The sequence below is a fragment of the Dioscorea cayenensis genome, chromosome 12 (assembly GCF_009730915.1).
Source record: "Dioscorea cayenensis subsp. rotundata cultivar TDr96_F1 chromosome 12, TDr96_F1_v2_PseudoChromosome.rev07_lg8_w22 25.fasta, whole genome shotgun sequence".
Lineage (NCBI taxonomy): Eukaryota > Viridiplantae > Streptophyta > Magnoliopsida > Dioscoreales > Dioscoreaceae > Dioscorea > Dioscorea cayenensis.
In genome coordinates, this window is record NC_052482.1 from 756,858 (window position 1) to 772,457 (window position 15,600).

The 15,600-nt window shown below is 41.4% G+C and overlaps 2 protein-coding genes across 2 annotated transcripts; one reads left to right on the forward strand and one right to left on the reverse strand.

Moving 5' to 3' along the window:
* Positions 1–325: 325 nt before the first annotated feature.
* Positions 326–5,342, reverse strand: LOC120273872 (dual specificity protein phosphatase PHS1-like). Its single transcript, XM_039280610.1, has 11 exons — positions 4,867–5,342; positions 4,758–4,796; positions 4,506–4,681; positions 3,335–3,551; positions 2,969–3,145; positions 2,725–2,885; positions 1,631–2,633; positions 1,364–1,510; positions 1,068–1,295; positions 838–995; positions 326–754 (listed from the first exon to the last, which is right to left on the reverse strand). Exons 1-11 carry the CDS (start codon positions 4,927–4,929, stop codon positions 388–390), a joined length of 2,736 nt encoding a protein of 911 aa, XP_039136544.1. The 5' UTR covers positions 4,930–5,342; the 3' UTR covers positions 326–387.
* Positions 5,343–13,150: 7,808 nt separating this feature from the next.
* LOC120273744 (thaumatin-like protein) lies at positions 13,151–15,592 on the forward strand. The gene is made up of 2 exons (XM_039280447.1): positions 13,151–13,188; positions 14,718–15,592. The coding sequence occupies exons 1-2, from the start codon at positions 13,151–13,153 to the stop codon at positions 15,247–15,249; spliced, it is 570 nt and encodes a 189-aa protein (XP_039136381.1). The 3' UTR covers positions 15,250–15,592.
* Positions 15,593–15,600: the final 8 nt, after the last annotated feature.

The following is a 15,600-nucleotide window of genomic DNA, read 5'->3' on the forward strand; positions in this document are numbered from 1 at the left end:
ATATATTATAAAAATACATAAAAAAATATTATTATATTTTTATTAAATCTATGCAAGTATGGATTTAGCCACTCACAGAACCAGACATTTCGCCTCGAGACGTGCTCACTTATGACGATTTCCTTCCTCTTGGAGGATGCTTTGCCACCTAAATACAAGGCTAAAATGCATGTGAATGAAATGTTACATGTCGAGCATGTAACTCTAAGTTTTTAGGAGAATACGATGTCATTTTAGACCTAAATGACCTCAAACTGGAGTAAACCTAGTAAAATTATTTATAATTTAAATAAATAGAATCATGCAATGCAAATGCAACCACATATTATTATTGTACACTATGAACACCAAAATTCAAAAAACCTCATAACCACTAAATCAAAAGAATCAAAGTTTTATATCATTGAATGATATACAATGCTTCTTTTTAGGACTTATACTACTACTCCTACTAATCCTTAACCCTTCCAAAGCTTTTTGTATCTCCATTGTCATGGCACTATCAACACTCCCTAAAGATATCTTCTTGTGTGACTTCTGCAGATGAAGCTTCAAAGAACTGGTACTCAACCCGGCATTCTTCCCACATATCGGGCACACCTTCATTGCCGGCTTTCGATGTTGCCATTCCATCGATACCTTCCCAAAAAGCCGCTTGTCGAGCTGCAACAGAGCTTTCGCGAACCCGTCGTTTGGTTGCGCTCTCCGGTGAGCTTTCTTTAGCATGTTCCATGCATCTGATAATGTGAGTCCCCTGCAACAGAATATAAGAACATTTAGACACTTATCAAATGTTCGGAAAAATGCAACTGGTTGTGTTATTGGATTATTGCATACTTCCTAAGCATTAAGTATGCGAGCACAACAGTTGCACTTCGGCTTTTCCCTTCAAAGCAATGAACCAGAACTTTTCCACCATGTTGTTCGACGTAATCAATGTAATCAGAAACATCGTCAAAGAGATCACTGATTTCTTCATCCTCGTTATCACTTATCTGCAAAGAAATAGGCATCAAGATCGTACATTTTGCGATCTGAGTTCATGAAACAAAAGGCGAAGCTCTTACGGAAAAGTTCTTGTACTCAAAATGATCAGGATACTGTGAATCAGATTGTCCAATTTCATGTGAACATAAGCACAGTATGTGTGTGATGCCCAAGTGTTGAAGAGTGTGCATGGACCTTGCAGCAAGAGCTCCTCCGATGAAAACATTACCTGTAACAAGAGACGGCCGCTCTGTGTTTGCAGCATCCGAGATCAAAGCTATCCTCTCAAGAATATGTTCAAGTCGAACCTGAAAAGGCAAAGATCTCCAGTTCAGTTATCGGTATTGAACTAGATATAAGATATCAAAGGAATTACCTTTAGTTCATAAGCATCAATGACAGTATTGTTATCAGTCCCCTCGAAAAACCCTGAATTGAAGTTGTTCTCCTGGCACAACTTGACAACATCGGACCTAAGCATTTCATTCCATTGCTCGAGTTCCTTGTTCATCTCGGCATCAATCTACAACCAGTATAAAACTCAGATATAAGAGAGCTAGCATAGCAATGAAAAGTGTGTGTGTATATATATAGATACTATGTTCATTTCATAGTTTATGATAAGGACTTTTAAGTATCCAACCTTGGCAAACTTGTTGAAATCGCGAAGCTTCATAGTTAACCGGAGACAATGGGATTGCTCTCCTTTACCTTTTGAATACTTAGCACCCCAATTCTCCCGGGAGACCGGAGATGTGGATTCAGGGCTGTCTCGAGATGCAAAAGGCGAAGGTTTTGAAGTGTTTTTTTGTAAATCGGAATCACTTAAATCCACTTGCACTTCATTGGCAACCCGTTCCTTATTTTCAGGACATGGAGTGCTGAAACCAATCCCAAGTGAATGCCGAGGAGAATCAGCATCATCCTTCTCTACTTCACCAGAGCTTTTGTTGATTATCGATAGGAATACTCTAAAGAGACCATCAAGTTTCTGGTAAAGAGTGAGAAGGAATATATGGAAGCTTTGCAGGTCCCTCAGTGCCGCACGAAATCCCCCTCGGAACTCATGAACAATGGCTGCCATGTTGGCATTAGAAATTTCGGACACTGCTGGAGTACCCAACTTACCACCAGAAATTTCACTCAATATATTAGCAGCAAATTCTGAACTGTTCAGTATGAGTTCAACCACCTTGGGATAAACTTCATGATCTTTTGCACGCTTTCCGGCAGGTGGTCGTCGAGGAACCCCGGAATCAATAGCCACAATATGAAAATCATCATAAGTCTTTGCATCAGACACCTGAGAGGATAGTTCAGGATTTGGCGAATCCAATCTGCCATTAACAGAGTTTACCCTTCTTTCTTTCTGAAGAATTTTGATTATATGTGGTCTGTATCTTCTGGCCGCAGATTTATAGGCTTCGTCCAACACTTCCTCCATATTTACCGACATGATTTTATCCACATACAGAAGATTTGCATTGTTACCACGCCAGCCAAGTTGTCGGCAAGGGAGTCTATCCTCATTTCTAAGTATTAGGTCCAGCATCAAGACTCTCCCAAGGGCCGCAGCAGTGATTCGAGCTGCTTCAAATGAATCAAATGCAGCTGAGCTCTCCAGGAGTGGTGAACCATGAACATAACTGTAAGAACATGAATAGATTTAATATTGGATTAGATTTCACATTGTTCCTTTGACAACTACTGGATCAACTGATCAAGTGGTGCTCATACTTCATTAAGAAAAGGCATCGACTTAATTCAAGAGCCTCTAACAACTCAGTGCATGTTACATCCCCGACTTCATCTCCTATTGTAACAGCAGCATCTCGTGCTTTTTCAGTGGCTTCCTTGATCTGTTGCCATTCTGGGCTGGAATTGTGAATAACTCTACCCTGCAAGAGGCATAGAATGATCAAGAATATATTTTCAAAAGATCATATACAGAATATGATCCACAATGGAATCAGTGCACCACCTGAGGTGTTTGAACTCTGAGAAGCTTTGCAAATTCATAACCCAATCGTTCAGATTGTGTTGCCATTCGAGATGATGCAATCTTTACAACTGCAGCTGCTTCCTTCAGCATAAGATCATCACTCTCCGGAGCAATAAACAGCGCAAAGAAAACAACACCCCCAGAGTTTACAGTCACCTGCATCATTAAAAGGCTTCATTTCTTTAGCTGAAACATAAAACAGTAACCAGCCAATCCCAAAATTTGAATCAAGTTATGCGACGCCATTTCTCAGTCAGTACCTTATCTAGTCATTAATACCAGAAACAATTTGAAAAAGCAAGTTGGGTTTTAATTATTGAAGGCAAAACACATTCAAGAACACACCTCGAGAGCTTTATTCATTTCGTCCTCTGCATGCTCGTTGCTACTATTATGCTCTGTATGATGCAGTGATGAGAGTGCATCCCAGGAAAAGTCATTCGATTCAATGTCCAGTGTTGCAGCACTTCCCAGCCTTTCCCACAAACTCATGTCTGCAATGTGGTCAGTGGACAAGACAGTGACTGAATCACCATCTCCTTTCCCTGAATCCAGTCTGCCACTGTAAATCATACATTTCACAATGACACATTAAGTACTTCTCTAGTGAGTCTGCAAGTGAGATAATCGAAATAGCAAACTAATGGATAGACGGCTTCTCATCTCAGTAAAGGTTGCCAATGTGGTGAACAAAACTTGAAAAAAAAAAGCGCATAATGTAAATTTCAGACATTACAACATGAAAAATCCATTCAAGTTCTTTTCTAATATACATAAACTGTTAGCATTCAATAGTTACTTCTCTTCACTGAAAACACCACATGAAGAAACAGTTGATGAGTGTTGATTGATTTCATGCAAAAATCAATCAATTCACATAAACCATAAGTTACAATCTACGCTATAGATATTGAAATACAGGCTCAGAGAATTCCAAAGGCAGGCATAGCTCCATATGCCAAGGAAGAGAAAACTAGTATCAAAATAAACACTCTATGTCAAATTGACTAAATAATAAACATTAAAAATTTTGAGAAATCACAGGCATTTAACCAAAACTATAGTATAAAGCATTATAGCATAAACACAAGCAGTTTTCAACCCACAAACCCAATTACATTCTAAAAGTGACGTTCAAATCCAGTTCAAGGTTTTGCAATACAATTCTACAAATCTTTCACTCTTCGATAATTCAATTAATGCATTATCCACTCACAATAAACCCCATAACCATCAAATCATACTTAATTCAAACTAAGTTCACATACTTCAATCCAATGCAAAAGCTCATACAGAAATGGCAAGGAACACTACAAATCTTTCAACTCTTCAATAAATGTCTAAATTCAATGCACATTGAATCATCATGCGCTAAGAAAAACAACAACATAACTATCAAATCACCATAATTTCAAACTAAGTTCACATTGTTCAAAGTTCATACAGAAATAATAAGCTAAAAAAAAGAAAGAAACAAAAAAGAGATAAATTTTTTCCCTTCAAAACATTTGCATACCTTTCTCGCTCTAATGAAGGCGACGGCGAGAGATCGAAGGGAATGGCGACATTCTTGGGTGCCCGATGAGGAAATCCAGAGTCCCGGAGCTGGCCGCAGCGCCTACGCACCAGCGCCACCCATCTCTCAAACGCCTGCCCCGGCGACGTCGCATCCCCCAACAACAACCACGCCACCTTCATCACCAAACTCTATAAATTCAATCAAGATCCAAAAGAAAACCACACCAAATTGATAACCAAAAGCACTCACCCTTGAAGACACCCCGGGCTCCTTATCTCCCTCCCTTCCCTACAAAAAGGCGCGACCTTTAGGGTTGTTTTCTTCTCGAAAACCAAAATTTTAAAGAAAAAAATGGTACCTGAGGAGTTGTGATGAAGGGGGCCGAGTAGGGCTTCTTCTCCCTTCGCTCCTCCAGTTCCATGAAACGAAGGAGTGAACCAAAGTAAGAGCTTTCCCACTCCAAACAGTACCTTACCTTCACCTCTCTCTCTCTCTCTCTCTCTCTCTCTTCCTTTGCTTGCAATGCAATCAAAGAACAGTTGAAAACGAACCAAAAGCCTCCTCTTTCTCTCTATCTCTCTCTCGCTCGCTGGCTCTGGTTCTCAGAGATGAGATCTCGCAGCGCCGGAGAGGGTGAGTACCCTCTTCTCTTCTCTTCGTTTCTCTTCTCTCTTACTCTCTCGCCGGTAATCAGAGAAGAGATCTCGTGGCGGCGACGATGGGCGATCTCCGATCAGGCATACGAAAACTCGCGGAGATGCGTAACGCCCGCTTATCAGCAAGGATATTAGGAGTCTACGGTTTTCCTCTTGTTACGGAGTGTATTGATGTATGAATGAGGTAATAGTTTAAGGATGGTGTTCTGTGAGTTAGTATACCTGCTCTATGAATCATGAATGTGTTTCAAATTTTAACCGGCTTGTGCCAATGAGCTTAAATTATGTTTCTTCTTCTTCTTCTCCTTATTATTATTATTATTACTTAAAAGCATAAAGTTTCATTTTTCCTCTGCAGCCCCTCTGACATTTACACTTTTCATCTACTCCCTCAATTTTACACATATTTCTTTAAGGTCTCTGCCGTCACACACGTTAACGAGTTTTTTCTGAAATACCCAAATTGCCCTCTCTCCCACCCAATCACATCAGCCTTTTTAGATAAGTAATGGCAGAAATCTCCATTCTCTTTTAGTGTACTTCGTCTTCATCTTCATTCTTTGTGTCTTGTTCTTTTTCTCCTTGCCGGTGTTCTTCTCCTCATTGTCGTTGTTCTTCTTCTCCTTGTCGGTGTTCTTTTTCTTCTTGTCGTTGTTCTTCTTCTCATTGTCGTCGTTCTTCTTGTTTGCCTCATTCTTTCTGTTATTCAAGTATGCAACATCTTTATTCAGTTTCGGTTACTTCCTCGTTTGGGCCGGTTTTTTTTTAACATATGAGTTTGTCCAAGGCTTACGCAGGTGTTAGTCATAATGGAGACATTTTGTGTTGTGGCTCATTTCAAAGGCGAAGGATGGCTACTTCAATTCACAGTCCTCACCGCATGGGAGGTTGTTGTGGCCGAGATATGTGAGCAGTGGTCACTAACACTTCTCGAGTCATTGTGAAGTTTGTGACACCTGACTTATACGGCACGATTTGCCCAATTGCGTCAGATGCGGGTTTCCAACACATGTGTCACATACACCACACTTACAAGAATAGTATGGTAGACATCATTGTTGAAGAAGTCAGTGGGGCACCGGAAGCAACCATTAACAGCTTCGTACCAACATTGTCATTCAACAACATACACCACACTTATAATGTTGTGCGCCGTCGTGCGTATTATCTCTACTTTTTTTGTGTAGTTATATATGCTTGTGTGTATTACAATATCTTTGATGTGTATTATATGCATGTCATGTGTATAATACGCGTTCTTTTGTGTATTATATTGATTTCTTATGTTTTAGTTTGTGTTTCCTGTGTATTATTTGTGACTTGTTCCATACCTTATACGTTGGCATCTGCAGGGAGTCAATCTCAGAAAGCCTGAATACGGATATGGTTACGTTTTCTCATACAGGTGCACTCAGTATTGCTTCATATTCACAAATATCTGATGGATTGATATTGCAAGTAGGACAATGGTTCGAGAGTGTGGATAAGTTCAAAGATGCCTTGCGTAGCTATGCCATACGGCACATTTTCGATTCCACATTCATAAAAAAAGACAGGATTCGGTCGATTGTGAGGTGTGTTTCTCTGTATTACTAGTGGCATGTCTACGCATCTAAAGAGAGGAACGATGAGACGTTCCGAATAAAGACAATGCAAGCGATGCACACTTGCGGTGGGGGAATCGGTACGACAGTCCACCCGAAAGCCAGTAAGAAATGGGTCGGCGACCATATTATCCAGAGCTGAAGGAACGACCATTGTATCGACCATTCGACATACAAAAAGACATCCTTCGAGAACACGGCATGCGATTACTATACAAGCGTGCATGGATGGGTAGGGAGGTCGCTCGGTCCGCCATTCACGGTAGTAAGGTGAGCATGTACGATTTGTTGTTGTGGTACGTCGATAAGGTGGCGGAGACGAATCTCGGAAGCATTATCACAGTTGAGAAGGACGGGGAACGATTCAAACGCGCTTTCTTCTATTTTCGTGCTTTTTTGGTTGGTTTTAAAAAAATGTGCAGACCATTGCTATTTGTTGACGGAACTCATTTGTTTGGTAAGTATGACGAGATTCTATTGGGGGCAATCGGTAAAGACAGGAATGAGGGTATCTTCCACGTGGCATTTGCTATTGTCGACAACGAAACTGATGACAATTAGACCTGATTTCTCGCCACACTCTATGAGGCAATATACTGTGAAAACGACTACTGTGAAATTATTACTTTCGTATCGGATCGGTCAAAGGGCCTTATAACCTCGATCGCGAGAGTGTTTCCGCCATTGTTGCATGGTTATTGCCTCCGGCATTTGGAGGCGAACTTTATAAAAACGAACACTAAACTTGGCAAAACATTGTGCGAGCAATGTTGGGCTATACTTGTAAAAATTGTGTACGCTTACACAGCCAAAAAGTTTGATGATACCATTACCGAACTTGCGATGACATCGCCGGAGGCACACGATTGATTACTGTACAAATCGGACGTTGATCACTGGGCTAATTATTTATTTAAGAGTATGCGTTGGGGTGAGATGTACTCTAACGTAGTGGACTTATTCAACGCTTGGATCAAAGAAGCGCGCCACCTACCGGTGACAAGCTTGGTTGACTCAATAAGGTATGTTTTTGTGTGTAATTCTCCGTACTTCTCGTGTATTATATTTTGTTTAGTGTGAAATCATGGCATTCACGTGTATTACGCTTTATTACCTGTGTAATATCACCTTTTTCTGTGTATTATTCATTGTTTTTGTGTAAACTCATTCAAGAACTGTGTATTATATGTATTTTCAGTAAAATCCTTTCTCCACACATGGATTGTATTAAGTGCATATGTATATTCACAGGTTCAAACTTATGAATATAATGGCTGATAGATGCGCACAAATAAACAGGTGGGATACGCATCTTTATCTGAAGATACACAAAAAGGTTGAACTGACTATTAAAGATAGTAGGTTCATGAGGGTAGGCCGTTCAACGACTGACATTTACGAAATAGTTGACAATGACAACAATGCTGTCTATCTACGAAACCGGAAGTGTTCTTATAGATAATGGGAAGTTCATGGGCTCTCATACAAGCATGCATGCACGGCGACCATGCAAACAGAAACGAACGTGCACAGTTACGTGATCGATTACTTCACAGTGGAATGGTACCGCCTTGCATATGTTGAACCTATATACTCAATCCTTAACACAGACAAACCAAGTGACGAGCACCGTGAATTGTGAATCCGGTCCCCCATCACCAAAAAACGACCCGGCCGTTCAAGAAGGAAGAGAACCGAGTCACAAGGATTCGAAATCCGCGAGTTATATTGTAGTCGGTGCCACGAAACTGGCCATAACCGTAGATCATGTAATGTAGTCATAGCGGAATGAACTATTTTACTTGTGTTTTTGTGTAATATATATGTTCATAAGGTTTTTGGAATGTTTAATATCATATATATGTTTTTGTTTAAATATGATGTTCTAAAGAATGGTGTTACTGTCAGAGGGATTTCAACTGTAATGCTTATATCTAACGAATACAAATAATGAGTGTGTTAGTGTTTATTATACATACGTACGTGTCCAATAAATTATGTTTATGTTTGTTGTTAGTCGTTTCTGTGTATTATATTGTTAATTCTGTGTATTATACGATAGGGTTTTTTGCTTTTTGTGTGACTTCACATTCGCATTTTCCAAATCCTACAAACGTCTAAAAAGTTTGACAGAACACAAGCAAATCCCAAAAAGTTAAAGTTTGACAGTTCACAAGTAGTTCAAATATATTTAAAGTTCGACAAGACACAAGTGTCATTGGGGTATGACAACATCAGACAGAACCTCCTTCGCGCATTTCACGACGTCGACTTCAGCGGGCAGCTTCTCGGTGTCTCCCTCAGCGCATTTCACGGCAACGACTTTAGCAGGTGGCTTCTCGGCGTCTCCCTCGTCGCATTTCACGGCGTCGACTTCAGCGAGTGGCTTCTCGGCGTCTCCCTCGGCGAATTTCACGTCGTCGACTTTAGCGGGTGGCTTCTCGGCGTCTCCCTCGGCTTCTTTCGGTTATTCAATGCCTGTGCCGCCGGTCTCTTCCATCCCTGCAAGTTTATTAACCACCTGTGCGTGCACATCCGCAGCTTCAATCCTTTTGTATGTCTCCTGCACAGCGTCACCGTTATTCCCCCTTCCCCGGCCGGGTCATCTCCCCCTTGGCAATTCACTACGGCAGTGTCCTGGGGTTTTTGCTCAAGGGTGACGTCCTTCGCTGCATCTCCCGTTGCAATAACATTCTTCCGTATGCCGTCCGTTGGTATTCACACGACGTATTGAAGCCGTAGGAATGGGACTTCCGCTAGCCGGACATCAAGCGTTTGGTTGTCCAGAATTTGCTCCATGAAACGGATAAGGAAGACGGCGCAATCTACACTACCGGGTGCTTGTTGCAGGCAGGAACCGACATGCATCATCAATAGGTGCTTGAACGGATTTCCGTCTGTGTTAATCTCAATGATGAACTCGAATAGATCACTTTACAACATGAGAAAGACAGATGTTTTGATGCGGGCCGTATTGAGGAGATGACATGCGCGTTCATGCGGAAGTGGGACTCGAAGTAATAAGGGTATTTTAGTTATTCGCCGGGAGGTGGAGTTTTTGGGTTTCTTGGGCCTAGTCTGATGGGAAACGGGCCAACGGACACAAGTCACAAGTTTGCTGATTTCGGCCAATATTCCATCGTTTAGGCCTCGAAAACCCTGATTTTGCTATTTTTAGTAATAATTGATTTCGCTATTCCTTTGGCTAGAAATCTCTGATTTGTAAGCCGTTTATGGCGTTAGCGTTTATTTTGTTAACTCTTTTATTTCTTGCCGGTATTTGAAAATTTACCATTTTTGGTATATTTTCGAATTATCTCCGTTTATGGATTATTTTCATATCTTTGATTTTTTTCCTATTTAATGTAAGCCTATGGGCGAGAGTATGATGAGTTTTGTAATAGTTATTCTCTTGAGTAATAAAGTTTACTCTCTTTTTTTTTCCAATTTCTGGCTATTGTTGATCAACAGGTTTTGAAGACTTGTGCTGGGTATTCGTGCGCGAATCAACAGTTCGAGTATACCGCTGTATCACGTTTTTTGCATTAATTTAACAATATTGTATATTAAACACAAACGAATTGTTGTTCACGAGGAATTGTTGTATGGATTTAACTTACCATTTCGGTAGCGTCAGCATCGTATGTCGGCGATTGAAGGAAAGAGTAATGCAAATATGTCTGCCCTACAATGTCGAGGACAACCAGATGGTAGTGCCCATGAAGGACGATAGGCATAAGAATCAAGTCCGCATTCTTGTGGCCGAAGATGACGTCGGCCATCATGTATAATGCCTGATCGGCGGCGTATCCCGACTTCCACATTGTAAGAGCCAACAACAAAGTGACAATGACACGCCTCTTATGCGCATTGGAGTTTGTCAGCAACTCCTCACGCAGCATTAGGACCATGATGGTGACGACATCGTCGAGCTCCTGTTCCTTTCCTTCAAACATGACGAATAGATTATGACAGGTTGTGAATCCGTACTCGTCCCTCCATATGATAGAACTGCGACATAAACAGAAACACTATCGTCAAAAATTATCTATATATATTACACAGGAAATAAAAACAATTACATATGACGAAACTTTTATTATATAGGAATATTTATATGCACGGAAACGGTATATCTAAATTATGTACTTAAGAATTAGGAAGTTATCTATCAACACGAGTGTTTAGGTACAAATTAATGGTGACTTTTCAAGTTGTTTCAGCCTTGCGAAGCCGGGGTATGTCTTCTTCCTCGGCATGAAATCATCCATAGTTGGAATTTGTAACTCAGTGTACGGCAGCGTATCCGACTTATGCTCGTACAGTACGATCACAAGTTTTTCTTTGTCATCCTTTCTGATACGTTTCCCTCCTGAAAGTGTCCGAAGGAGATTGTCAATGACGTGCATGGCCACAAGAAATATGTCATCCAATTCATCGGACGACTGAGCTAATGGGGGGCTAAGCTTCCATGCGGGGCTCGCCGATGACCAACCTCTCCTTGTGGCCGTTTTTTTTTTTGCTGTAGTGGAAATATGTTGGTCGATTCCTTGGAGGATTGTGGCTGAGGCGGTGTACTCTTCTGTGGGCGCCCTCGATGTACGACCACTCCTCATGGGAATTTTCCTTGGCGGGGGCCTCGGTCTTAGTGTCATTTTCGTCGGGGTCCTCTTAATTAGGAGTCTTTCAGTGAGACTTTTCACGGGACGACAGCGGGACCGCCATCAGATGCCTCCTGGGCTGTAACTTTTCCTTCCCCAACGGCGAGTGACGAGTCACCTTCAATCACTTATACACCTTCTAACGCGGCCACCGGTTCCTGCCCCTGGACTTCTGCTGGAGCTTCTGTTGGCACCGCAGGATCCGGGTACTCGGCCTCAGTCACCGACGCATACCCGACCGAGGACAGGTACATGAAGGAGGCGGAGGGAACTCGTCTTCGTGTCGATTCACTACATCTTCAACCGGTGAGGTCCGCTCGTCGGGCCCATCCCGCCGAGCATCTTTGGTACCGCAATCATCCATACGGGCGCATACCACATCGAACTCGGTGAGTAGGCGGTGAAGTAAACCACACACATCATCATCATCGCTAGGAGCATCAGCAGCTCTGTCAGGCCTGTCGGTCATCGACTGCGGTCGAGACCTTTTTGGGAGATTGACATCGATGGAATAGTCCCCACCTCATTTTCTGACAGTTCGCCGGCTTGTCTTCTTTGGATGCTCTTCTCCCTCTTCAGTTGTTGGGCCTGCTTTTTTCTTTGTTGACCTCCTTGGAGGGGAATGCCGTCGGCCCCTCTTTTTTGAGTCGTACAATTGGGACGACCATACATAACTTTCCTTGGGATTTCCTGTTCCATGCCCAACAAGTGCAATTTTCTTGTCATTGGATGGGACAAGAGCATAAAACTTCAAAGGAAGAAAGAGATAAGATGTCAGCCTAACATTATCATAAATTAAACATTGATATTACACAGAACAGCATGATATTGCACATAAAGCTAGTAAGTATATTACACACTACTAGAGTATATTACATAGGAAAATACTATATTACACAAAACGTCAAACATTTAAACAGGAAGTTAATATATTATATAGTAAAGAAGAATATTACACAGTGATAACAACAACAAATTACACAGACAGTATACGGGGTGGTCGATCAACAAATTAGACAGCTTGAACATTACACAAGATTAAAAGAAACCTCACATCTTTCCCTTTCAGGGATTTTAAAAACGGATTGATTGACAACGCCTTGATGAATGTACTCTCCCAATAACACAGTATACGGAGTGTCTGACCAACGTGTTGCTTCTTCACGCTTTCGGTCACCTTGTAGAACCAGATAATGAGGGCGATTGAGCACCCTTTCAGGTATCCGGTGCTGTGGTACTTCCCTTGACAGCGCAACTGCACCTGTGTGGTTATTTTCGGAAGATCGTCCATCAGCCACTTGTGGATGGCATGCGCCCAGGCGTAGTTGTCGATAGTCTTCAGGTTGCCCGCATACCTGGCGACGAAGGTGGGCGCATTAAGGGAGGTGTTCGGGAAGAAGACGGTGATCATAAAGAAAACGATCAGGAGCTTTACGAAAGTCTCCTCCGTTCCGGACTTCCCACGAACAAGTCTGAACAGGTTATCCTTGATGGTATCGCGATGCCAGTTGTGCATTTTATTCAGATATGCACGCTCAAATTTAGATAAGAGCCCTTCTCCTTCATGTATGAAGGAGACAATCTCTCCCACGCATGGGACGCCCATAACGATGGCCATGTCCTCGGGCTTGAGCGGGAGCATGCTGTCATCAATCTTGAATCTTTTAGTTCAGCCATTATATATACGGAGCAGTGCGTCCACGACCCCTCTTTATTAGACCATGGCTGCCAAGTCTATCATGTGCACAAAAAGGGTCCGGTAGAGTATCTGCCAGTGCGTATTGTTCATCACTTTCTTCAATCCCTCTATCGTCTCCACGACAGAGGCCAGGTAACACCTAGTATTGACCAGAGTGGTAGCCATTTCTGTAGTCAATTGAAATTACACTAAATGATCAGATTTTACACAGAAGAAGGATATGTTACACAGGAAGAAACATATATTACACCAAAAAAATATGAAAACCTAAAGTAATACACACGAAAGCATGAAACCCACACCGCCGAAAGTCAGATTCTACACATGAAATCCACAAAAAATACACACGAAAAGCACACGAAAGTCGTCCGACTTCTCCTTACCTTTTCGCTTGTGTTTTTGCTTGCAGGAAGGCGCACACGTTTTTTGGGAAGCCGAGACTGTGAAGAGAATAACAAGCTCGTCGGCGAACGAACAAGGATAACTTAGTCCTATGCATAAAAACAAGAACAACAACACCAACAAAAAAAGGTTTCCATTGAGACCTCGCATATATGTATAAACACGAACAGTCGCCAAGTCAGTTAAGGGTTGCAAGTTCCCAACTGTTGGGCGGTTTCCAACGCCCGTTTAGGGTATTTTCGCCATTTCCCCACCTTTTCATTTTGGAACTTGAGCAAGGGACAAAGATGACATTTCCTCTCCCAGTTAACAGCATCTTAACGCCCGTTTTTGTCATCAGGGTTTGATTGGATTTATTTTGAAAAGGAGGGACCTTGGAGGAAACAAAAAACTTCAAAGGACTTTCACGGAAACTGTAAATTGTGGAGAGACTTTTAAGGACTTCCCCGTTGTTGTTATTATTATTATTATTATTATTATTATTTTGTTTTTTTTGCAAAGTGCACAAGCAATTGAGTGAGAGGCGTGCACGGAACCAAGAAGTGAACATCTAACCATGCACTCTTATATGTAGATGTAGGGCTCAAGTCATAAATCTCAACCCATATCGGGGATCTATTACCACAATTGTTTTTGTGAAGAGAATTTAAATTTAGGATAATAAAAGTCCTTTAGTACTACTTTAAACAAGTGGGATTGTGTCGTTGAGCTATGAGCTCTTTGGCTTATTTCTTTTATATGTCAAATAATAATAATAAAAAAAAAGTCAATCATACTATGTTAATTTTGAAAACTAAAAAAACCGATAAAAATTAATAAAAAAAAATTATATAAAACATCTTAAAACAATTCAAAAGGTTATATTAATAACAATTGAAACATATAAAATATAAATAAGTAGACACTAAACAACCACTTATTAGCCCACAATTAGACTGCTCATAAAAATAAATAATTCTAAACCGTACACATTTTGTTTGATGATAGGAAAAGGATTACACAACTATTATTTTTAAAATATGGGCATAAAAATAATTTTTATAAAATATGCATTTATTACACATAACGACTTGTAAGTCTTGAGTCAAGGTCATCACCCACTCCGAATATATCCATGCTTCAGTACCATACGTTTTTGCATCACTAGTCAAACCTACTTTAAAGACTTTTCAATGAACACATCCAAGAATCAAAGACAAACATCCCAAGTCCCAACACAACCAATTCATCATCATCATCATTATCATCTTCTCCTTCCTCCTTTTTCCCCTTTGTCATGCAGCCATCTTTAACATAGTAAACCAATGTCCTTATACTATCTGGCCAGCTGCTATCCCCGGCGGTGGCTGTGAACTCCTCCCAGGCCAAAACTGGACCATCTTCATCAACCCTCGGATGGATAACGCTCGTATCTGGGCCAGGACTAGTTGCACCTTCAACTCTTCAGGCTATGGCCAGTGTGAGACCGGAGACTGTGATGGTCTCTTGGGATGCCAAACTTATGGATCACCACCCAACACCCTCGCTGAGTTCACTCTCAATGATTTCAACAACCTTGACTTCATCGATATCTCTCTCATTGACGGCTTCAACGTCCCCATGGAATTCAGCCCAATCACTGGTTGTAACCATGCCATTCAGTGTTCTGCCAACATCACTAGACAGTGTCCGGATGAACTGAAGACCTCTGGGGGTTGCAACAATCCATGCACAGTGTGATGCAAATGGACTTCGGAGTCAAACAAGACGCGTAAGGCAGTCAACAAAGTTAACCAGGTTTAATGACTTTATTATGGAGTAAATGGTGGAGCTGCAGTTGTGGGTGTGCTGGGATGTGCGTGGAAAGAAGAGTTTTGAGAGTTAGTGCATGGATGGAATCAATGCATGGATAGGGATGTGATATTTTAGATGTTAGTGCCTGGATGGAATATCATAGTATTATTGTAATGGTTTTAGTAAGTGATGTATGGCCTGATGACATGTGTCATCTCTGGTTGGAGTTATGATGATGATATTAATGAATGAATGAAGAGAGTGGAGGGGGATGGAATGACTCTCCCAACTTTTGCT